Source organism: Brassica rapa, chromosome A06 (assembly GCF_000309985.2).
Source record: "Brassica rapa cultivar Chiifu-401-42 chromosome A06, CAAS_Brap_v3.01, whole genome shotgun sequence".
Classification (NCBI taxonomy): Eukaryota; Viridiplantae; Streptophyta; class Magnoliopsida; order Brassicales; family Brassicaceae; genus Brassica; species Brassica rapa.
In genome coordinates this window covers 3,467,460-3,491,005 of record NC_024800.2, presented here as the reverse complement: position 1 = coordinate 3,491,005, position 23,546 = coordinate 3,467,460, and the positions used below count along the sequence as shown (strand labels likewise).

At 38.4% G+C, this 23,546-nt stretch overlaps 5 protein-coding genes and 1 non-coding gene across 9 annotated transcripts; 1 reads left to right on the top strand and 5 right to left on the bottom strand.

The window, feature by feature from the left end:
• Positions 1 to 65: 65 nt before the first annotated feature.
• On the top strand, positions 66 to 4,973 carry LOC103871635 (mannosylglycoprotein endo-beta-mannosidase). Of its 3 annotated transcripts, XM_033272996.1 has the most exons (12): positions 66 to 583; positions 619 to 872; positions 1,038 to 1,176; positions 1,584 to 1,811; positions 1,915 to 1,973; positions 2,057 to 2,105; positions 2,192 to 2,422; positions 2,527 to 2,696; positions 2,787 to 2,991; positions 3,081 to 3,725; positions 3,842 to 4,069; positions 4,182 to 4,892. In XM_033272996.1, exons 2-12 carry the CDS (start codon positions 724 to 726, stop codon positions 4,890 to 4,892), a joined length of 2,814 nt encoding a protein of 937 aa, XP_033128887.1. In that variant the 5' UTR covers positions 66 to 583; positions 619 to 723. The 3 variants fall into 3 exon arrangements, with proteins under 3 accessions (XP_033128887.1, XP_009148155.2, XP_033128888.1); XM_009149907.3 differs by lacking the exon at positions 66 to 583 and having other exon boundaries at positions 724 to 872; positions 4,182 to 4,973; XM_033272997.1 differs by lacking the exons at positions 66 to 583; positions 619 to 872; positions 1,038 to 1,176 and adding an exon at positions 1,451 to 1,480 and having other exon boundaries at positions 4,182 to 4,973.
• Positions 4,952 to 9,189, bottom strand: LOC103871636 (mitogen-activated protein kinase kinase kinase ANP1). Its single transcript, XM_009149908.3, has 17 exons — positions 8,815 to 9,189; positions 8,588 to 8,629; positions 8,439 to 8,504; positions 8,234 to 8,344; positions 8,071 to 8,151; positions 7,912 to 7,989; positions 7,740 to 7,822; positions 7,545 to 7,626; positions 7,376 to 7,476; positions 7,228 to 7,267; positions 7,080 to 7,139; positions 6,948 to 6,997; positions 6,625 to 6,847; positions 6,337 to 6,507; positions 5,870 to 6,225; positions 5,505 to 5,575; positions 4,952 to 5,305 (listed from the first exon to the last, which is right to left on the bottom strand). The coding sequence occupies exons 1-17, from the start codon at positions 9,109 to 9,111 to the stop codon at positions 5,211 to 5,213; spliced, it is 2,007 nt and encodes a 668-aa protein (XP_009148156.1). The 5' UTR covers positions 9,112 to 9,189; the 3' UTR covers positions 4,952 to 5,210.
• A 513-nt stretch (positions 9,190 to 9,702) lies between these two features.
• Positions 9,703 to 11,478, bottom strand: LOC103871634 (nuclear transcription factor Y subunit C-9). Of its 2 annotated transcripts, none has more exons than XM_009149905.3 (3): positions 11,222 to 11,478; positions 10,098 to 10,809; positions 9,703 to 9,934 (listed from the first exon to the last, which is right to left on the bottom strand). In XM_009149905.3, exon 2 carries the CDS (start codon positions 10,804 to 10,806, stop codon positions 10,114 to 10,116), a length of 693 nt encoding a protein of 230 aa, XP_009148153.2. In that variant the 5' UTR covers positions 10,807 to 10,809; positions 11,222 to 11,478; the 3' UTR covers positions 9,703 to 9,934; positions 10,098 to 10,113. The 2 variants fall into 2 exon arrangements, with proteins under 2 accessions (XP_009148153.2, XP_009148154.2); XM_009149906.3 differs by having other exon boundaries at positions 10,098 to 10,812; positions 11,222 to 11,407.
• A 168-nt stretch (positions 11,479 to 11,646) lies between these two features.
• Positions 11,647 to 11,718, bottom strand: TRNAP-AGG. Its single transcript has one exon. It is a non-coding gene; the product is annotated as a tRNA-Pro (tRNA).
• A 171-nt stretch (positions 11,719 to 11,889) lies between these two features.
• On the bottom strand, positions 11,890 to 13,696 carry LOC103871633 (phosphoglycerate mutase-like protein AT74H). Its single transcript, XM_009149904.3, has 2 exons — positions 12,901 to 13,696; positions 11,890 to 12,396 (listed from the first exon to the last, which is right to left on the bottom strand). Exons 1-2 carry the CDS (start codon positions 13,355 to 13,357, stop codon positions 12,011 to 12,013), a joined length of 843 nt encoding a protein of 280 aa, XP_009148152.2. The 5' UTR covers positions 13,358 to 13,696; the 3' UTR covers positions 11,890 to 12,010.
• Positions 13,697 to 13,937: 241 nt separating this feature from the next.
• LOC103871632 (sugar transporter ERD6) lies at positions 13,938 to 18,101 on the bottom strand. Its single transcript, XM_009149903.3, has 18 exons — positions 17,625 to 18,101; positions 17,443 to 17,505; positions 17,258 to 17,347; positions 17,071 to 17,130; positions 16,899 to 16,964; positions 16,744 to 16,809; positions 16,164 to 16,239; positions 16,017 to 16,081; positions 15,810 to 15,902; positions 15,649 to 15,729; positions 15,441 to 15,525; positions 15,290 to 15,333; positions 15,138 to 15,200; positions 14,992 to 15,051; positions 14,795 to 14,848; positions 14,579 to 14,638; positions 14,360 to 14,474; positions 13,938 to 14,245 (listed from the first exon to the last, which is right to left on the bottom strand). The coding sequence occupies exons 1-18, from the start codon at positions 17,856 to 17,858 to the stop codon at positions 14,121 to 14,123; spliced, it is 1,500 nt and encodes a 499-aa protein (XP_009148151.1). The 5' UTR covers positions 17,859 to 18,101; the 3' UTR covers positions 13,938 to 14,120.
• Between the last annotated feature and the right edge of the window lie 5,445 nt (positions 18,102 to 23,546).

Sequence of the window (23,546 nt, the reverse complement as noted above, 5' to 3'; positions counted from 1 at the left end):
TTCGGTTTTAACGGGAAAACTCGTTTTTTGTTTTGGTGGAAAAATACGTTTTTTGCAGTTTTGACGGGAAAACGTGTTTTTGCAATTTTGGCGGGAAATTACGTTTTTGGGGTTTTGGCGTGAAAAAATAGTTTTTAGGTTTTCGCGGAAAAACGTGTTTTTGTAGTTTTGTCAGTTTTCGTATGTGACAAAAATGATATTATGTTTAGGTTTGTAATCTGTGAATTACATTAGGGGCATAATAGACATTATACCATTTTGAATGAACCATCTCCATTCAAATGATCCAAATTGGTTCAGCTGAATGGACTTTAAAATTAAGCCTAAATTTCCAAAAGTCATCCAGATGATCCATCTGAATGAGTTGCACTTTTAGTGTCTAAACAAACAAAACTCTCATCTTCATCCAAATGACTCATTCAAATGGAGAAACAAACAGGCCCTAACAATAAATTGATTTATGATTATGGAGGTGTGTCACTGTCGTGTTTTTCCATTTCATTTGTGTGACACGTTCTCGCTCTCGATCTTTACCACACTGATACTTCACGCTTTGGCTTACCCAAAAAATACTCCATAAGTTTTCGATTTTTCTTGTCCCTAAAAGCTTGACTTTGAAGCGAGTGGTGATCTTTCTCTCTCTAGTCCGGCTAAGTTTCTTCAACTTTGTAACGAAGCGACGACACGTAGCACCATCCCAGTAACCTTTGATCAGAAACAACAATGGCGCAGATCGGAAAGACGCTACTCGATTCCGGGTGGCTAGCTGCCAGATCAACAGAAGTTAATGACGACGGCGAGCAGCTCACCACCACAAATCCGCCGTCTCTCGGTCCCAAATCTCCGTGGATGGAAGCCGCCGTACCCGGAACGTAATCTCCACTTCCTAATTCTAAATCAATCAAACAATTAATCGTAATGATCAATCCGATCTAGTGAACTCAGTGAAAGTCAACCAATTAAACAAAGTCAAACCTTATCATTATTCCCCCACTTGATTAGTTGATGATTTGTTGAATTGACTCTACTGTTCACAGTGTTTTGGGCACCTTGTTGAAGAACAAATCAATTCCAGATCCTTTCTACGGACTAGAAAACGAGACTATCACTGACATTGCCGATTCCGGAAGGGACTACTACACTTTCTGGTTCTCCACACAGTTCCATTGTAAACGGGTGAGAGCGCGCACAGTTGTTGAATCAATATGTGACAGCCCATCCGGCTCACAGCTTTGCAGGACACCGACTCTAACCCCTCACCGTGGGAGGTTATTGGTGTTCTTGACGAGTTACTGAAACCAAGACCTTGACTTTTAACAACACTCCTCCAAACGATGAGTTGTCACCAATTGACCTGCATGTAGAAAAGTTGTTAGAGGATGAGGTTTTGGGTTCAAGGAACGACAAGCGCACCAACAACCTAATTATAAAGTCAGCAAGGATTCATAAGTGAGGGGTTGGATCGATGCCCTGTAAAGCTGTGAGCCGGGTTCCGGGACAGATTGTCACACAATATGTACACAAAATTGTTATTTATGTATACTTTCTTCTTGTTTGTTTGACGTTTTTTTTTTTAATTGCAGTTGTTGAATCAATACGTGCATTTGAATTTTCGTGCCATCAACTACTCTGCTGAGGTGTATGTAAACGGCCACGAGATTGTGCTTCCCAAAGGAATGTTTCGCAGACATACACTTGACGTTACTGATATTCTGCGTCCTGATAGCGACAATCTACTTGCTGTTATCGTTCATCCCCCTGATCATCCTGGGACTATACCTCCCCAGGGAGGCCAAGGTGGTGATCACGAGGTACAAACCTGAAACCTCTCTTTCTCTCTCTGAGAAGCTCATGTTTGTTTTTTTCTCTTTGCTAGCAAACACTATACCTTATGTGGCTGAATATTTATGGCAGATTGGGAAAGATGTAGCTGCACAGTACGTGGAAGGTTGGGACTGGATTTGTCCAATAAGGTAAATGTTTTTTTCTGCTAGAAGATTGAGCTTATCAGATTGTTAATGGCATTCTCTCTGATGTCGTTTTTCTTTTCTTGTAGGGATCGGAACACTGGCATATGGGATGAAGTGTCAATATCTGTTACCGGGGTTAGTTTAGTTGGTTTACATATGTGTTTACAACTACCTTCTTACTAAATGTGCTATTAGGAACTGATTTTTTTTTTTGGTTGCAGCCTGTAAGAATAATTGATCCCCATTTGGTCTCAACCTTCTATGACGATTACGAAAGGGCGTACTTGCATGTGACTGCTGAACTTGAAAACAAAAGCACTTGGAATGCTGAATGTTCTGTGAATATTCAAGTAACAGCCGAACTCGAGAACGGTGTTTGTTTAGTAGAGCATCTTCATACAGAGAATGTTCTGATCCCTGCTCGAGGAAATATTCATCACACATTTAAACCGGTGAGTGGTTCTCTTTTTTTGGGATCTGATTAAATTTTTGGTACTTACAAAATAGCTTTTTATAATTGTTTATTCTATAAGCTAATGAGTTTGTGAATTACCAGCTCTATCTATATAAACCTGAACTGTGGTGGCCCAATGGGATGGGAAAGCAAAACCTCTATGACGTCTTGATCACTGTCGCTGTGAAAGAATTTGGAGAATCTGATTCGTGGATGCAGCCATTTGGATTCCGTAAGATTGAGAGTGTTATTGATAGTGCCACTGGTGGAAGGTAAGCTTAACATATTTCAGTTTCAGTTGGAAATGGGTTGAATGTCTCTGTGGAAGCTTTGCATCTTGTTTTTTTTTTTTAAACTTCCAGGCTGTTCAAGGTGAATGGAGAGCCGATATTCATCCGTGGTGGCAATTGGATACTATCAGATGGGTTGTTACGCCTCTCCAAAGAACGTTACAGAACGGACATAAAGTTCCACGCAGATATGAACGTGAACATGATCCGTTGCTGGGGTGGTGGGTTGGCTGAAAGGCCGGAGTTCTATCACTTTTGTGATGTCTACGGTTTGTTGGTATGATTCTAGATTCTAAGACTTATAGTTTGTCTATCATTCTTCAGAACTTTTTGCCATTTCTGAAGTTCATCTTACTTAAATCTCAGGTCTGGCAAGAGTTTTGGATCACTGGAGATGTTGATGGAAGAGGTGATCCAGTATCAAATCCAAATGGACCACTAGACCATGACTTATTCCTTCTATGTGCTCGTGATACCATCAAACTTCTGAGAAACCATCCAAGCCTTGCTCTTTGGGTTGGTGGAAACGAACAAGTTCCACCAGAAGACATAAACGAGGCTCTGAAGCAAGACCTGAGGCTTCACCCTTATTTCACAACCCAACTGTTACCAGACCAGGATTCAGATCCTAGTGTTTATCTTGACGGTACTAGAGTTTATATTCAAGGATCCATGTGGGACGGCTTTGCAGATGGAAAGGGAAACTTCACTGACGGACCTTATAAGATTCAAAACCCTGAAGATTTTTTTAAAGACACATATTATAAGTATGGGTTCAATCCAGAGGTCGGTTCGGTTGGAATGCCAGTTGCAGATACTATAAGAGCGACTATGCCTCCTGAAGGTTGGGAGATTCCTTTGTTTAAGAAGGTTTCAGACGGGTTTGTGGAAGAAGTGCCGAATAGAATGTGGGACTACCACAAGTACATTCCATATTCTGAACCTGGAAAAGTTCATGACCAGATTCTGATGTACGGTACTCCAGAGAATCTCGATGACTTCTGTTTGAAGGTACATTTGGGATCTTGACCCTTTCACAACCCCATATTCTAGCTTTGCTTAACTGAATGTGATCTCTAAGTTCGGCTGAATAAAGTTCATGAGTTGATTTGTTTTCTCCATAACAGGCTCAACTGGTGAACTACATTCAGTACAGAGCTTTATTCGAAGGGTGGAGTTCGCAAATGTGGACAAAGTACACGGGTGTCTTAATCTGGAAGAACCAAAATCCGTGGACTGGTCTCAGAGGTCAGTTCTACGATCATCTTCTTGACCAAACAGCCAGTTTCTATGGCTGCCGTTCCGCTGCAGAGCCAGTCCATGTCCAGTTGAACCTGGCAAGTAACTTCGTTGAGGTCAGTTGATTCCCTGTAACTCTTTCCATCACAATCTCTGTGAACCGAACCAAGAGTGAATAATATTAAATTATGTAAATAATCCAAATATCATGTACTCTAACCCCCACAGGTTGTGAACACTACTCCTAAAGAGTTATCAGATGTGGAGATAGAGGCATCGGTATGGGACCTAGACGGTAACTGCCCGTACTCCGAAGTGTTTAACAAAGTCTATGCGCCGCCAAAGATAGCTGTGAAAATATCAGAGTTCAAGTACCCGAAATCAGAAAATGCAAAGCCTGTGTATTTCCTTCTTCTCAAACTGTACCATGCCTCAGACAAAACGGTTATATCCCGGAACTTCTACTGGCTACATCTACCTGGGAAAGATTACACGCTCTTGGAGACATACAGAAAGAAGCAGATACCTCTCAAGATCACTTGCAATGCAGTTAACGTCGGCACAGAGTACGAACTAGAGATCAATGTCCACAATACATCTAGAGCTGACGTAGCCAAAAACGCACGCGATGGGGGTTTGCTCCAGAAGCTCTTTAGTAGACTTGGTGGAACGGAAGATAGCAATTTTAAAGTGGTGGAAATGGAGGGAACTCATCCAGGAGTTGCTTTCTTTCTTCGCTTTTCAGTCCACAATGCAGAGTCAGAGAAACAAGACACGAGGATTCTGCCTGTACACTATTCAGACAACTACTTCTCACTAGTTCCGGGTGAATCAATGTCTTTTAAGATCTCATTTGCAGCTCCTACAGGCATGAAGAAGCCTCCTCGTGTTGTGCTTCGTGGATGGAACTGCCCTGACGGGTTTACTGTTTTTGGTTAAGGCTAATTACATTTCGTGTTTGTGACATGACTGCTTGCAAAAACTCAAAACACTTTCAATAAATGGAACAGCTCTCTATAATATGCACCCAACACTCTTCAGATTACACAGATCTAGTACATTTAAAGAGCATTTCAGAATCATATATTCAGACCAAACCTCAAGTCTACTTCAAAACAAGAGTCACATACACATATATATATATACTAGTTGAGCAATGAAAAATCGAAAGCCGAGGATCAAGACCATCTGGGCCTGTTTCTGGCAAGTCTTACCCGTAAAATTATAGCAGGAGAGACATGGAGCTTTTTGTACATGTCATTTTCCTGGAGATGCAAACCTCGATTTCTCTCTGTGTCGGCTCAAGCTTCTGTCTCTTGGGGATGATCCCGTCCCTGCCTGGCGCATGATCTCTGCAACAACATATACTAAAAGTCAACCAGTTGATTCACCAAAGTTTATATCACATCGATATTGCTATGTCATGTCGTAAAATAGTCATGTTTATTGATCTAGAGAAAAAAAAACGCATTGTCATGCAAGATTTGACATCAAAGAAAACATAACAGACCGTGCAGTGTTCAAATCATGAACCTCACAACAGGGACATACCTTGTCGCTTTCTTTCTAGTTCTTGATCAAGCTCTTCCTTCCACTTCTTCTCTATCTCCGACAAAGCAGCACTGCAATGCCAAAACCAGACAATTTTAGCAAATAAAGGAAATGAATCAAGAACCTTTGGTTAAGGTAAAAATTGAAATTGTTGCTAGACAAGTTGAAGAAAGCGCGACAGATGTTTTAGAATTCTTAAACTTCACATGTTTGGACGCATTCGTGATTACTATTCTCATATGGTTCTTAAATCAGCACTTTGAAAACCCAAAATGCAACGTTATAGCTTATGACATGCATGAATGGGACATAGTTCTCGCTTCATTATTCCTACTGAGTGCCTAAGAGGATCAAAGGAAACTAACCTCTGGCTCTTTGATTCCTGTTCAGTGTCAACAATAAGGCCCCTCCAGTCACTGACTCGGGCTGGTACACCATCCTGCGAAGCTTCATCACCCCCATCGTTCATAATCACTTCACGACTACTTCCACTTCCTGGGCTCTTAGTACAAGTAACTGTGTCTGTTGCTCTCGAGGGTGAACCACCAAGAGGACCCCGACTCGGTGACCTGCTTTTTGGAGGCAGTTTCAGGAAACCACGAGCAGTGTCCTCTCTTCTACTGCTACTTACGTTACTCTCCATGCCACTGGGAGAGCATGTGATCAAATTGTTGTAGTATTCTTCATATAGAGGCGTCTGTAACTTCTTCAGGTCTGCAGCCTAAGATTATTATATTCACTCCCACTTTAGGGACTAACAGAATGTGATTTACGTATTAATGACAGTAAGAGTAAGGAACATGATAAGTGCAGTATAATGTGCGTGAAGCACCTTTTCATCTAAGAAAGCTTTAATTCTTGATTCCGTCAGCTCCTCGTCATCTTCTGAGTATGAAGGTTGGTCAACTTCCATGCTCATTTTCGTCTCTTTCACTCCATTACATGGACTTTCGTCAAATTTGGGGTTCAAAGCATTGGACATATCACTTGTGGCATCACAGCTCTGTCGAAGTAAGATTTAATAAATGATGCTTACAGAACAAAATGAAAGTCAATTCAAACAATAGTTGAGACTTGAACCGGTCATTGGAACTCTAGATGAGAAATATGAAATGGTTACCTTCTTCATATCACTATTATTTTCAAGGATAGGTCCTGTCTCTCCTCCATTAAGTGTCAAAAAATTGTCATCATCAATCAAACACATATCGTCTTCCTCCCCTCCATTATCATTTTGTTGCCAGAAATTGTTGTTTTGGATTGATTTCAAAGGAGATGCAAGTGAATAGTTCAGACTGCCCAAGTTACACATGTCTCCTACATCGTTGCATGTAGAATTTGGACTGAAACAAAGTAAGAAGACAATAAATAGTCAGAATCTTTCGTAACACCCAAAACATTCATTTTAATACTTTTGGTTTCAGCCAGGTTTGCAGAACTTACGAGCACTTAGTGTTAGTTAACTGTGATAGTGTAGAAGTACTACCATTATTCTGGAAAATAACAAAAATGGTCATATAAAGATGTCTTCAAGAACAACTTATATGATATTCATAAGATGGTCAATATACCCACCATGACAGAACCAAGATCAGTTGAAGCAGATTGCTTGTGTTCTCCCGTTACAAAGGGATGCTGCAAATAGAACAAAATCAAGAACACGTCTACTTTAAAAAAACAAAATCCATTTCGATGGTGCATGATTAAACTGTTTATAATTCACCTTTAGTAGCTCAGATGCCGTTGGCCGCATTTTTGGTTCCCTGCCAAGACGAATCAATGATTCAGCAATCCAAAAGGCAAGACACAATAGTAGTGATGAGATCTACTTTAAAAATCTAATTTATTTTTTCTGAAGCAAAGTAGCTTACTCCTGTAGACACTTAAGCAGAAAGTCTTTTGCATCAGAGGAGAGAGTATCAGGTATTGGAGGATGGGATTTTGTTGTTCCGATGAAGAAGATAGCAGCAACCTGAAAACAAAGTATGTTCACCTGTAATGACGAAAATTCTTTACAACGAGGAATAGGATATAAAATACCTCTTTATACTGCTGACTCCAAGGAGCCTTTCCAGTAACCATTTCAATAACTGTACAGCCCACGCTCCATATATCAGCCGAGCTGAAAATAATATCCACAGTATTGTGAGAAATCAAAATTAGGGAGCGTACGTCGCCATAATTAAAATTATAATCACAGGCGTATCATAGTTACAAGCACACATAAGAGCTTACAAGCTATGTCCAGTTTGAAGAATAACTTCCGGAGCCATCCAATAGGGTGTCCCTTTCATAGATTTTGCACCAGAAATTGTAGCCTACAGATGAATATATGTATTATAAGCATATGTTATATATGGCCAACTAAGAAATATAAGCTGAAGAAAACAAAAATGAATTGACTTACCAACTCAGCTACTTGTTTGGATGCACCAAAATCAGCAAGTTTAATGCATCCTTTGTTATCCACGAGGATATTAGCCCCCTGAGAACAGAGGAACATAGAATATAATGGACAATAACTCAAGTATTCAAGAACTTTCAAAGTATGGGGAGAAAATGTTACCTTAATGTCTCTGTGCATAATTGCATGATTGTGAAGGTACTCCAACCCAACAAGCAGCTGTTTTGTGTATGTCCGTACAACCTGATTAAACCACTCTCAACACTTAAAGCAGGCTGAACATTCTAGTAATATATCGGAAAAAGTAAATTCAAGTATGACTAACTGATTCAGGAAAAGGACCGAATTTCTCCAAGAGCGAAGATATAGATCCACCGGGAACAAACTCGAGAAGGATATTCAGAGTGTCATCTTCCCTAACTGTGCCCAAATATCTCTAAAGGCCAAGAAACAAATAGCTAAGTTAGATAACACAAAGTAAGTGGTGAACCAATATGCATTGAGAAGAAGAGGATATAGCTACTACTTACAACTATATTAGGATGAGAGAGGTTTTTGAGAAGCTTAACTTCTTCTTCAAGCTCCTGAATATGAGCCTTCAAGATAGAAACCAAAGTCAATAAACAATAAACTCGATTCGATTGGAAAGGAGAGAGCATAAAGGGTTGTTTATAAGAACCTGAGTTTTTTCCTTGGAAGCATAATTGGATGCAATCAGAACCTGAGTAACAAACAATCAGATCACATCCATGAACAAAGGTAAAAATCAAAGCTTTCGACTTTCAGAATCGTTTAGTAACAGATCCGAGATTGGTAAGTAACAACAAACAATTAAAATTAGCAGCAAAAGGAACTTCCTTTATTTAATTAAGATCCAATTAGCTTCGAAACCCTAGGTGGGAGTACCTGTTTGACGGCGAGAAGCTCCCCGGAATCGAGATTCATCCCCATGTACACCGTACCGAACGCGCCGCGACCGATTAACTGACCTTTCCTCCACAAAATCGGAGGTGGAGTATCTGCGGCGGTTGGAGGCGGCGGGGGAGAGGAGGAGGGTTTGATGAGAGCCCTGGATTTGCGGATGCAGGAGGTGATCTTATCGGCGAGAGCGCCGGGGAACGGAGGCTGATTCTCCTGGTTGTCTTCATCGCCGGGAGGACGGAAGACGAGAGATCGGCGAACGGAGCCGAAGAAATCTTGCATCTGATCGATTTTGGGGGTTTTCACACTGTGACTAATGTTTCTTCGTTCGGCTAAAAGTATTAACGAGTGAGAGGGAAAAGGGCTTCGGTATCATACTTTTTGAAATTAAAAAAAAAAAACAAATTGATTTTAAAATAAGAAAGAAAAAAACAATTTTTTATTTTAAATTTTTTAAAACACATCAAGAAAAAAAAAACATTTATATTTCTTTTTCAATTTTTTTAATATTCAATTTCGGATGAAATCTTATATTTATTTGAATGTCATATGTGAAGAGAAAAAACACTAAAAAAATAAGATAATATTCTCTCTGTTTCATAATAAGTGTTATTTTAGTTTTTTTTTATTGTTACACAAAAAGTATCACTTTACAATTTCAAAACAAAAATTTCAGCTGAAAATTATTTGCAAACTGCATTGGTTTTATAAATAATTTTATTTATCTCAAATACTATTGGTCAGAAAAATGTAATTAATAACAATCTACATATATTTTCGTCCTTTTTTAGTCTTTGTGAAAAGTGTAAAAGTGACACTTATTTAAAAATGAAGAGAATAACATTTTTTGAGAATTTTTCTTTTTCTTGAGAATGATAAGATAACATTCAAATAAATAAAAAAGAACTTGTCAACCCACACTTCTTTCATCCTTACAAAGTTACAGTTTATACATTCTTCAGGTAATTCATCCCTAAATGTCTCCTTACAAGAAAGGATGGAATGAACATAATAAACAAACACTTAGAGTTTCTTCTACAATTTGAAATTATGATATGTTCTTCTCTAAACTCCTTTCTTCATTCAACTTGGCTTGACATGAACTCTGCAACAAAGAAACAACAAACATAATAATATATAACTATCAGACTGTATAGCTTTGTCTTTGAAAGCATGGAAGTCAAAACAAGTCCTCATCTATACCACCAACACAAACACCCACACACTAGATATTGATTATGCGTAAAAGAAGCTAGGGAAAAACTCACAGTTTCTATGCCAAAGCTAATTTTCCGGGTCAGGTTGGTCAGGTCCCTGTTGCTGCGGCCACATGGGCTGACCCATATACGGGTTAGGTGGGTATGCACCACCAGGGTTACCCATAACCATTCCCGGGTTCCCTATTGGCCCAGTCCCCGGAGGCAAGTATCCATAAGGGTAACCAGCAGCAGCAGCAGCCTCAGGGACAGTCCCTCTTCCCAAAACCTCATCCCTGAGATCCTCCCTAGGAACAATATCCACAAGAAAATCAAAAATGTCAGTTCTAGTCACAGCAGCTGCTATATCATTCTTCTGAAGCGTCCTCCTCTTGTTCTCCTCCGTGTGGTTCCACGACCTTAGCGTCAGCTCCAAGATGAACATCTCGCAGGCCCTTGCAAACACAACGGGAGCCTCGGCGGAGATCATGCGGACGTCCTCGTCGGCTTTCATGATCTTCTTGATCCTCGCTAGGGGAAGGCTGTGGTTCTTGAAATCGGTTGTTTTCTCAATCTCTTTGAATTGGTTCTCCCAGAAGACTTGAAGCTGCTGAGTCAGCTGTTGCTGCTGCTGCTGTTGGTGGATCTGGTGGAACGCTAGCTGGCCTTGTGGTGCTGCTGGCCCCGCGCTTCCGGGTGCAGTGGTGGTCATGGGATTGGTTTGGTATGGGTTTGTGGCGTAGTTCATGGCCCCCGACTGTCCATGCTCTTGTTGATCCATTCTCTACTAGAAATAAAAGCTTTTCATCAAACATCTAAAGAGATAAGGTTGCAAACAATTAACAAGAATAGCTGGAACAAATTTGGATTATATATATGGTTTAATCAATATTCCTAAATTTACTTAGAAGATCTACTAAAGCAATAAGTATAAGCAGTGAGATTTATATAGTTAAAAAAGAAAGTGCATAAATCTAATTATTAGAAAAAAAGAACCCATAAATTTAGTTCCTTCAAAATAGTCAAACAGAGCAAAAGATATTAACCAAGTAGAAGCGTTTCAAACAACACACCATGTCTATTATTTTTATCAAGTGCATGAATTTCAGAAAACATATGCAAGAACAGGTCAGAACAAAAGAAAAAAAAACTAACAAAGGCAAAGTAAACAGAAAATATCTGGAAAGGAGAGTGACCTATGTATGAGTTGGATTTGCAAGGAGAATCTGAGGAAGAGGAAGAGTTGGACTGTGGGGAAGACACTAGTTGGATACTCTTTGAGTTTTAAGATCTGGTACTCCTTTTTCGACTTTAACAATGAAGGAAATAGAAGACAACAACAACAGAAACGGGTGTAATAAGTGTGGAAAGCTTTAAAAGGTGGGTGTCGTGTCAAGCGCTGGGCTTTTGTCAAGATTCTTGTGCTCCTGTCAGATGATGTTTCGTTTTTACTTTCTTTTACGGATATAAAATTATAAATTAACTATTATTTCTTCCACTCAAAATTAGTAGTTACTTCTTTGTGATAAAGAAATTCAAAAAGTAAAAAAAAAACTCAACAGTGGTCCAAATACTTCTGCAAGTTGGAATCTAAAATTGAACTAAAATATTTTTGAAAACTGGGGCATTCCGAGAATTGAATTCGGGACCTCTCGCACCCTAAGCGAGAATCATACCACTAGACCAAATGCCCTTTTGCATGTTTCCTTAAAATATACCTTTGACAATAATCAACCTACATGTATCTTGTTTACTTTGCAGTTTGCAGTAACTATAATCGGTTCACCAATTGGTTTTGAGGAACTATTACATGTGTTTTCTTTAGAAAATATCACTTCATTTTTCTTCTTATACGAAAATGTAATTTCAATACTACTAAACTTGATTTACAAGTGATGAAACCAAACAACAAATGATATAATTACTAGTTTTTTTTTTCCAAAAGCAAACACGTACAATAGCAATGTACATACAAATAATCAGCATCATTCTTCGTCGTCAGTCACATCTAACAAATCGAAATACTCATCGAGTTGCAATGTACAACAATCGTTCAACGTTTCACGAGAACCATTAACACGAACCATTTGATCATCAATCATATCTTTAGACATGCCCCAAGCCAACATCTCTTCTTCAGTGTGGTGTATCCCAAAGGTGTACTCTCCTCCTGCACCTAACTCCATCACTCTGAACTCGCAGTTCCCTAAATTGTTCAGCCGCTCGAACTCTTCCACCGTCCACTTGAACCATTTCATTAGAAACACACGAGAGGTCAGCCCATGGGACACAATCACTAGGTTTAGCTCACTCAATGGATCCACTTGATGCCTGTTCATGTCCACGTCTCTCCATAGAGACTCCAAGAAACCTTTCCAATGAGGTCAAACATAGAGATAGATGTTATGTAACGTAACATTTTAATCATTTTCAATATGGAAAACCAGTAACTAGGAGCGCTACACGTTTTCCGTCAACTGTAAAAGTAATTATCAAGAATCAAGATACGCGAAGGCGTTCCAGAAAAATAAACTTAGCATAATCAACAAACTCGAAGACCAATCAAAGTACGTCTTCTCTGTCTCAAGAGACAACGTCAAAAGTCTTGAAAGTAGAGCCGACCAAATTATATCAACTAATGCAAACTTTATAAAAAGATTTTAAATTACTTAAACCATCTGGTAATGACAATTACTGTAGTGATTTTATTATTTGAATTATCCTGACCTTATTTCATACCAGAAATATCCAACGCAACTTTTCTAAAAAAAAAAGATATTTCAAATATTAATATAGTTTTAGAATGAAAAACAATTATGTGGAGATATTAATATTAGCTATCTGAATTATCATCCTCTAGAGAGGCAGAACTTACTTGAAACACGATCATAGACGTCGGAAGCAGATTCACCCTCCGGGAAACGGTAAAAGAATCTTCCAAAACGTTCCCTCGTCTCCTTCACAACTCTCATCCTATCTTCCACTTGAAAATTCCCAAAATCTTGTTCTCTGATCCTACACTCCTCCCTCACTCCTATCACGCGCCGCCTCGAGAACGCTTTCCCTACTTCCCTCAGCGTTGTCCTCGTCCTCTCGTACGGGGACACGTAAAAGTATACGCGCCAATTCTCTCCGCACGTGCCGCCGCTTTGAGCTGAGATCAGGGCTCTCATCTTCCTACCGGCCTCACGTGCCTGCGCTCGTCCTTCTTCCGTCAGAGGGATCTTGTGGTCGGGCGTGGTTGCGTAAGCCCCTTGGTCGATGTTGCCGGCGGACTCGCCGTGGCGCATGAGTATGATGCGTTTTGGAAGTATCTTTTTGTCGGTCCCCATTTTATTCTCTCTACCTTTGTGGTGCTAGATTAATTATGTTTTGGTTTTATAGTGGAGAGATCGATTATTATTATGCTTCCTTGTCAAAATTGAGAGCCCACCATTTGAGACCACGATCTCAAGAAGACGACTACTATTATGTTTATGATCCCACTCCGTTTCCCATTGATTAAAACTTAGAAGGTTCTTTTGGGTGTAACTTAGCTCAAAGTTGACAATATGATTTTATTGTTGAACTGAACTCATTTGATTAGTTACTACTAATAGTTTTGGCTGGCAATACTAATTTGTAGGTTAAGTGGAGAATTTTTATAAATTATTTTGCAAAAGCAGAGTTGTATATAGTAGTCCAAGTGGAACGGGATGATGTCAATGTGTTACGGAAGACAACAACTACTCTTTTCACATTATTCTTGCATGATGCGTATGTAATGTAATTCACGTGTTCGTACGATAGCGTTTAAGACGCAACTTGGCTAGTTTTCGTGTTATCTTTACTTGTCTTTTCATTAATTATCAAACGAATTTATATTTAAGTCTATCCTTATTTCCTTAGTCATATTAAAAAGTCGTTTCTAAGTAATCAAACCATGCATTGTTTTCCAAACAATTACATATACAAATTATTGTTGTCATTTTCCCATACAAAACTCGACCCATACAAATATCTCATTAAAACTCACAAAAATCATAATAATCGATTTTTTCTCTCTTTAATTACAATAATCGATTAATATGATGATCATTTTACACAGAACAAAATTTATTGTACAGAGTCGGAAAACAATGCTTGTATTTCTTCAAGTGATCGGCCTTTGGTCTCTGGTACCAGAAAGTATACAAACACAATCGAAAAGGCTGAGACCATTGAGAAGATGAAGAACATCCCTTGAAAAATGAACAAAAAATACAATCAGTAACAACTTATTCATAATAGTAAATAACGGTAACTAATTGTTGTTGTTATGTGTTTATATGATTATATCTAATCTACTTATGTACCTGATGCATTCCATTCCAGCATGAAATTGAAAGTATAAGTGACAATCCAACCAAACAGCCAATTAGTCACGGTAACTAAGGTTCCAGCTGACACTTTCACATTCATGGGAAATATCTGCAAACGAAATAATTTTTTATTAATTGGATTCACAAAGCTAACTCCCAACACACATTCTCCGGATTCAAGCTAAGTCACATGAAATATAAATGTTGGAATACCTCAGCCATTATAATCCATGGTAGTCCTCCCATTCCCAACGCAAATGTCACAATGTGACCCTATACATTTCATAAATAAAACCAACAACGTTAACGACAACTAATCAGCAGCAATGAAAGGAGTTCATCCAAAGAATTAAGATACAACTAAAACATTGTCATCTGTTGTTTGTTTGTTATGGTAATTTTGTAAAAAGAATGTTTTAGGGTTCTTACCAATACGCCGATGCAAGTGACGATTGGAGTGAGATCTGAGAGAATTCCAAATGACTGCTCCATATGTATTTAACAAAAAATTTGAAGACAATAATTAGCTTAAAAGATTGCATATTAACTACATATACAATGCTGTCACAAAATATTATATTCAATTCATATACGTATTTATATGAATATGGCAGGCTTCAAACTACCTGGAAACCGTAGGAAACACTTAAGAGCAAAGCACTTAACCCCATCGCAGCACAAGAAGCCTGTAAATAGAGAAATATTTTATTTCTAGTGGGATGAAGAAAATTCATACTTGATATAACTTGATTGAATCTAAAGTAGATCTAACCATTAGGAGCGTTCTCCTCCCCAGTTTATCGACTATGATTGTTCCCAGCATTGCTTTGGGAACCTAAAAATGATACAAGAATAAATTCATATTTCATTTTGGAATTTTCCCTTGTACAATAAAGTAAAGAAACATATATCTTGAAAACTTACCATCATCGTGGCTATTACAGATGTGCCAACAGCACTTGGAAATCCTGTAAGTAAATTATATATGTTAATTTTGTAATTTGGAATGAGCTATTTACAAATTACACATGAAATGTTCATGTTGTCAAGTGTATATGTATGAAAACTAAGTTACCTCCTTTTTGGAAGAGGCTACTTGCATAATAGGTTACACCGGAGCTCCCGCTCAATTGTTGCAAAAACATTAAGCCAACTCCGATCTGTATACAAACATATGTCATGATTACATAATAAGTGATTCCAAATGAAACTATTATGTAAAAAAATTGAAAACAGTCGCATATCATTAGAAACTAGTTTTTTTTGTTAGGTCAAATACTTACAAATAGCGGATACGCATATCGTCTCTGAAACAATTCAGACATTCTAGTTTCACCATCGACTTCAGACATTTCTATGGTATCCTGCAAACGAAAAAATGTTGAATTTGAAAACCAATAGTGTTTAACCGTAGTTTTTTTTTTTTGTAATAGAAATTTCATACTCTGATTGTGTTTGCTTCGCGAGAAATGTCGACGTCAGGTCCTCTTAGACATTGCAAAGCAGTTCGGCAATCTTTATCACGGCCTTTTTTCGCCTGTCATATATATAACAAGTTTTAATTAATACTCTTCAAACAAATTTTCAAAACCAGTATTAAGTTAACGGAAACCAAAACCATGCATGCATATGCAAACATAAATAAACTTACTAGCCATCTGGGAGACTCGGGAATGAAAAATAAGCAAAAGACGTGGAGCACACATGGCACAAACCCTGGAAACGTAAAAAAGCACATTGTTAAAATTAAGCCCGTTTGAATTATATATATCATTCTCTTATAAGTTTAATATCGTACCGACTATTGCTAATAATCGCCATGGAACGAAATTGCCAATGATGAAGAAGAGCGCAATGCCGCAATTTTGCATCAGCTGTGCGTATTTTATCAACAAGAATGTATGTTATTTTTTCAAAATATAACGCTGGACCAAATTAGGTTGGACCGGTTTGATCAATTTGGTTATAACATAAACCGGACCAACAAATAAACTAAAGACGGTGTATTGAATCTTAAATTTGAAGTGATTTGATTTTAGTGAATTTTTAGATGATTTTAGGTGGATTTTAGAATTGGTGTGATTTTTGTTAAATAATTCTAAAATCTCATCTAAAAATATGAGATTTGGATTTTTATTTTTATAATTAAAAAATTTCACTAAAACACCCTAAAAATATTTAAAACATTCTAAAATCTTCAACTTAATTTTTGTTCAATAACAGTGGATTTCAAAATGTTTGTTAAAATGACAAGTTCAATAATACTGAATTTTAAAGTATTTTAAAAATTATATTTTGAATAACAGTGAATTTGTAATTTTAATACAAATTTTTTGAAACTCTTAGTTAAATACACTTCTTAAGGTAACGTAACGTACTTGATTGGCGAACACAAACGAACCACGGACATGTTTCGGTGCGATTTCGGCTATATAGACCGGGATCTACACTAACACAGAACTTTGTATCATTAACTCATCATTTAAGTAATTTTCATTTGTGGTGAAAATAAATTTAGAATGGTATAAATTACCACGTAGCTAAATAAACCAACGCCGATTCCAAGTAACAATCTTCCAGAGTCCAGCCACAATGCGTCCTTCATTTCAAAATATGATTATGAGAATAAATTTAGTTCTAATAAAACTCAGAAATAAAAAATAACGATAAACAAGACAAACAACAAGTAGACGAGAGAAACAAACCTTAGCCAATGCTACCGCGAGCCAGCCTGTGACGCAGAAGGCTTCGCAAAACAACATCGTCTGTTTATTATTCAGAAAATAGTAGAAAAAGGTACGTAAAGACCGGTTCGGTAGATGGGAACCGGTTCAACCAAACAACGAGAGTCGACAAAATAAATTAAAACATGTGTTGTAATCTATAACTTACCCGCTTTCTTCCAAGGACATCAGCGACTTTACCGCTGAATATTGCACCAATCAAACCTCCTAGTGTCAAAATCGACCCGAACATTGAGTACTGCATGATCAGTCAAGAGAGGTCAACTTAGAAGTCAAACTTAAAAATTATTTATATTAAAATTTCGAAAATAACATATTTTTATTATAGGTTACCTCAGCAACTGAGAGAGATAAATCTTTGGTAATCCCTGATTGAGCACCCGATGAAAAACCCGCCTACAGAAAAACAATACATCCAAATCAGTTAAGCTGGTTCAGAGCAGCAAATGAAACTCTGAAAGACAGTCAAAACCGGATGGATTATGGTTAAACCGGGTGTGAAATCGATGACTTACGCCACAACCGGAGCAGAAGGAGCCAGAGACGGCAACAAAGGTGCTGAGGAAAACAGAGGCAGTAACACGACATTCACCATCGTCGTCTTGACTTTTCTTGATAACATCTCTCGGGGATTTCCTCGATAATCCGGTTTCTAAGAAAATGTCTTCGTTAGGGAACTTACACTCTCGTTCTCGTATGCTTAAGCTCTTATTCAGTAACCCTTTCTCCATGCTTTTTTGTCGCTCCATTTCCAAAACAATCCTTCTTTGCTTCTTATGTTCGCTCTTTGTTAGGAGGATTTGGTATATAAAAAGAACAAGTAGAGTTGTTGCTTGTGAGAGGACTTGGAAGTTTCTTGAAAGGTTCGTATGCAAATTGAGGGTTGAATTCTTATCTACTAGACTAGTGGATATATCATTTTTTCTATAGTACGTCAGAAGCCATTTGAGAAGCCGGCTCAAAAGCACACTATTTTGAAACTTTTTGAGATATTATTTTTTGCTTTGTCTAGATTCATTCATCCAGACTGAACCTGAGTATTATTGGTTTGATTTCTACTTTCTATTTTGCTTGTACTTTTAAGCAATGTGTGTTGTACAGTGATAGCTTTAAATTTATCTCTATACCTAAGTTATAGGATTATACATGCATGTCAAAAATAAAAATTAGTGTCTATGTCTATTGTGATATATAGATTTTATATACTTTTGTCAATATGTAAATATACTTGATAAAAATGAAAAAAATTGATTTAAGGGAATTTAATTTTTATACAGAAAAGACAGTTTGTCAGAAAGGTAAAAATATCTTTGGTAGAATAACGGGAGTCAGTGTAGTGCACAAAGAGAGAAATATATATATATGTCGTTATCAATATATATATATATATATATATATATATATATCACTTTTTAGTTTTATTTTCGTAGTCGACCACTTTTTTTAAAGAAAATTCAAACATTTGACTATTCTTTATATACATCCAAGGAACACAGCTTTGAAGTTGATCCATTTCAATTAGCCAGGGATCGTCAACAAACCTTAGCTATTCGTTGGATCCTTGAAGCAACTTTCAAACGTTTCATTAAGATTCTAGACAAATCTAACTGATTTATATACATAAACATCATAATTATCGACCAATTGATATTGCATAGTTGTTGACATGGGTCCCTTGTGATCTATTCGGCCATAAAGGCGTTAAACAAGAATGTACAAAAAAGCTTCATGTTGGGCTATATGAACTAATACACGTCCTTTTATCCCTTTTGATTAAAAGAAAGTGATCGGAAAACTAATAGAGAGTATCCCGTTCTACTCGAGGCATAACATAGTTCAATGTTCCAATTTACTTAGGGTCTGATTGGTGACCATTCGGGAAACAAAAGGAACAAATAAAAAATGAATGTTCGGAAATAAAATAGTATGAATAAAAAAGAATGGTTATTCCTTATCAATTTTAACAAGGAATACTTTTGTTCTTTAATTCTCTACAAAAAAAGAAATAAAAAAAAAACGTTAAAGAATGCATTATTCCTCGTCATTCTCTGGTCACCGTTCATACCCTAAGTGTTCAACGGATTATTAAAGTATGTTGTGGCCAGTAATCTATGGCCCAATTATATTTCTTTCTTTTGCCCCATTTTCTTACCGAATATATTTTGTCTATATAATTGGGCTTTTAAGCTCACACATTTATAGGCCCATTTTAGTTTTTGTCCAGCCATTGAATAACAGAGCCTAATTCACTATTTTTACCGAGACTTTAACAAACTATGCAGTTTTACGTATACAGTACGCAACGCGATTATGGGAAGCAATCTACCAACTAGTTGACTAGTTTGTTCCTAACTGAGTATTTTTTAAATATATTTGCTTAACAATTTTACCAATAATTAAATATATTTGCTTAACAATTTTACCAGTAGTTAAATATATTTGCTTAACAATTTTACCAATAGTTCATCTTCAACTTTGGTTTATGTGGGGGTGACTTCAATCAAATTCTTCATAGCGCAGAGCATTCAGACTTCAATGCAAACTCAAGCCTTGCTAATATCTATGAATTCAGAGACTGTCTGTTCCAACTGGGCGCTTATGACCTCCGCTACCAAGGACCTACCCATACCTGGTCTAATAAGCAACTCCTGTCACCGGTAGCTAAGAAACTTGATAGATGTCTTATAAACAGCAATGTTTTGACGACATTCCCTCATGCTACTGCAACCTTCCTCCCACCTGAATTTTCGGACCATGCCCCCTGCCTGATAGACCTAGCCTTCCAACTACCTAAAGCCGGGACCAAACCCTACAGATTCCAAAACTACCTTACTAAACACCCGGGCTTCACTGAGGTGGTTCGAGATGCTTGGTTTGATGCCGGGAATGTGGCTGGTAACCTTGCGTCGTGGTGCTGGAAGTTGAAATGCATTAAGAGAAGTCTAAAACAATTAAATAGAGAGAATTACTCACAAATAGAGGAGAGAGTGAAAGAAACTCACCGTTTGTTACTAATTGCGCAGGTACATGCTTTTGAAGATCCGTCACCTGAGACTTTTGCTGAAGAGAAGAATCTGAACCTCAAATGGCAGTTTCTTAGACAAATTGAGGAATGCTACTTCAGACAGAAGCCGAGAATAAACTGGCTTAAGGAGGGAGATTTAAATACAACATACTTCTTTCGGGTTTGCTTGTCAAGGGCCAGTTATAATGCTGTTAGGTCCTTTCTACTCCAGAATGACGTCCTAATTACAGACCCTCTGCTCATGAGTGCTCATGCGGTCCAACATTTCAAGTCAGTGCTTGGGCCTGATCAACAACTTTTCTATCTGTCTTCACCTTCTGATTGGTTCCAAGGGCTAACCCCTTTCCAATGCAGCCTGTCACAGAAAGAAAAAATCTTGATCATGCCTTCTACAGCCGAGATTACTAAGCTTATGTTCTCTCAGAATCCTAACAAAACCCAGGACCAGATGGCCTTACCTCAGCGTTTTTCAAAGGAGCATGGAGTGTTGTGGGGACAGAGGTCATCAATGCAATCACTAATTTCTTCAATTCTGGATTCTTACCAAAGACCACCAACTCCACTATTCTCACTCTGGTACCAAAGTTCCCGGGAGCTGCGCTTATCACAGACTATCGTCCCATAGCCTGTCTTAACACAGTCTATAAAACAATCTCTCGTCTACTGGTCCATCGCCTCAAGCCAATCCTCAAGGAGCTGATAGTTCCGAACCAAACTGCCTTTGTTGAAGGGAGACTCCTGCTGGAAAATACAGTATTGGCCAGTGAGTTAGTCAATGGGTACCATAAGAACAAGGGCGCTAAGAGAATTACCATAAAGGTAGACATTGCGAAAGCTTTTGACACTCTTTCTTGGGACTTTCTCTTTGCTGCCCTTGAGAGTTTCGATCTACCGGCTCCCTTCCTTAAGCTTCTTAGAGCGTGTGTCTGTACTACAAGTTTCTCTGTTGGCTATAACGGGTCAGTGAATGGGTTCTTTAAAGGAAAGCGTGGTCTCCGTCAAGGTGACCCGTTATCGCCGTACCTATTTGTGATTGCGATAAACTGCCTCTCGTTGATGCTGAATCAGGAAGCGCGCTCCGGCCGTCTCTCCTACCATCACAGATGTGAAAAAACTAAGCTCACTCACCTATCGTTTGCAGATGATCTTCTAATATTTGTTGATGGGTCAATTGAGTCTGTGCAGACGGTTCTCCAGATACTTCATGATTTTGAGCTGCGCTCGGGTCTAGCAGTAAGTCTCCAAAAGTCAAGTTTCTTCTCCTCGGGTCTTTCTGTCGCTGAAATCTCTGCCATAGAAGTCTCTACTGGTATGCCTAATGCTTCCCTTCCAATGCGTTACTTGGGAGTTCCGATGGTTACTAGGAAGCTTACTCTCCTTAACTGTGAGCCACTTCTCCAACAAGTGAAAGCAAGGTTCTCTTCGTGGTCAGCGAAGGCTCTTTCTTTTGCTGGAAGACTCTTGCTCATCAAGACCGTCATCTCTGGGATTACTACTTTCTGGTGTTCCTCCTTCCTGTTACCTAAAGCTTGTATCAAACGTGTTAATTCCCTCTGTGGTATCTTCCTTTGGCATGGCACAGCAGAAGGGCCTCATTCTGCGAGAGTTTCATGGGAACAGGTTACACTAACGAAGGAGCAGGGAGGGCTAGGGGTGAAGGACTTGTTAACGTGGAACAGAGCATGCATTCTTAAACTCATCTGGCTACTTTTCTTCAGACCTGATTCTGTGTGGGTATGTTGGTTCAAGGAAGTGGTTCTCAAAGGATCCATCTCTAACTACTGGACGATCAAAGTAAGCCTATCAAACTCCTGGCTGGCAAACAAGCTGATTAAATCTCGGGATCTTGTTTTCCCTCTCATCAAACGTCGGCTCGGTAATGGACTTACTACCAACTTCTGGTTTGACAACTGGACTCCTTTCGGTAGTCTCACAAACTTTCTTGATGGTTCAACTAGACGACTTGGAATTCCAAAAACGGCAACAGTCGCTTCCCTGTTCGTTGGTGAGCATTGGCTTCTACCTCCTGCAAGGACAGACAATCAGTTAGCGCTTCAGATATATCTAACTACTGTCAACTTGTCTGCTCACGAAGACTCATATGATTGGGAGGTAAATGGCAAACCTAGTTTGAAATTTAAAACTTGCGAGATATACACTTATATTCTAGGCCCCCGTCCAACACTTCCTTGGTCTGCGGTTGTCTGGTGCTCTTATGGTATCCCTCGCCAAAGTTTCTTAACTTGGCTAGTAATGTTGGACCGCTGCCCAACGAAAGACAGACTTCTCCGATGGGGCCTCCAAGGTGTTGACCCTCTTTGTCTATTGTGTAACAATGAGCCTGAGACGAGGAATCATCTGTTCTTTGAATGCACATTCAGTCGTTCGGTCTGGTCTTCGATGGCGTTTAGATGTCAACTACAATCCTCGCTCCACTGGGATAGCTTGATTGATCAACTGATTTCACTAAGGATCAACAAGGATTTGAAACGTCTTACTATTCTCTGCTTTCAGGCTTCAATCTACTGGTTATGGAATGAGAGGAACACAAGACTACATCAGCACACTTTCCGGTCGGTAGATACTCTTCTCTCCTCCATCGACAGACAGATTCGGAATAGAATCCAGTCCTTCAGAGAGACCAACGCGCGAGCTTCCTCTGCGATGTCCCAACTTTGGTTTCTCCGTGAGTAACACAAACATCAACTCCTTCACTTTTGGCTTCATGGGCCTCTCAACCATCAGCTGCCCAACTAAGTTCCTTAATATGTGTTTCTTTTAATTGCACTGGGCTTTGCCCGAATGATACCTTAAAACCTTTTTGGTTTGTAAGATTTTATTTCTTTTTGTCTTTAAATATGAAAGCCCAGTTACAAAAAAAAAAAAAAAAAAAAACTTTGGTTTATGTTGGACATTAGAAGAAACAAAAATTATGCAATTAAGGTTTTACTTTGAAAAGAGGCATTTGACTAGTCAGTGATTAAGTGACTGGACTATACTGTGACTGTCTATTATAGCGATTTCTAGAACATCTTTCTAATTAAAAAACAACAACCAAGTTTACAAAAAAAAAAAAAACCAAATCGACGAGATCATAGAAACAGAAGAAAAGGTGATTCATGAGATCATTCCCACGTGCTCGCTTTGTTCCTTTCTGAATTATTAATATATAATTATATATACATATCTTTCTAAAGTGATTCTGCTTAATCATGCTGAAGAGTGAAGACGTCCAAGTTGCCAACCACGACAGTTTTAATAGTAACAGTATATAATAAGATACCACTTGTGAGAAATAATTACGTAAGATTTGAAATCCAATAGTTTTGCAACAGACAAAAAGAAAGACAAGATTATTAAAATGTCAGTAGAGTAGTTAAACTTTCAAAGGACTGATCCTTATGGTGTATGC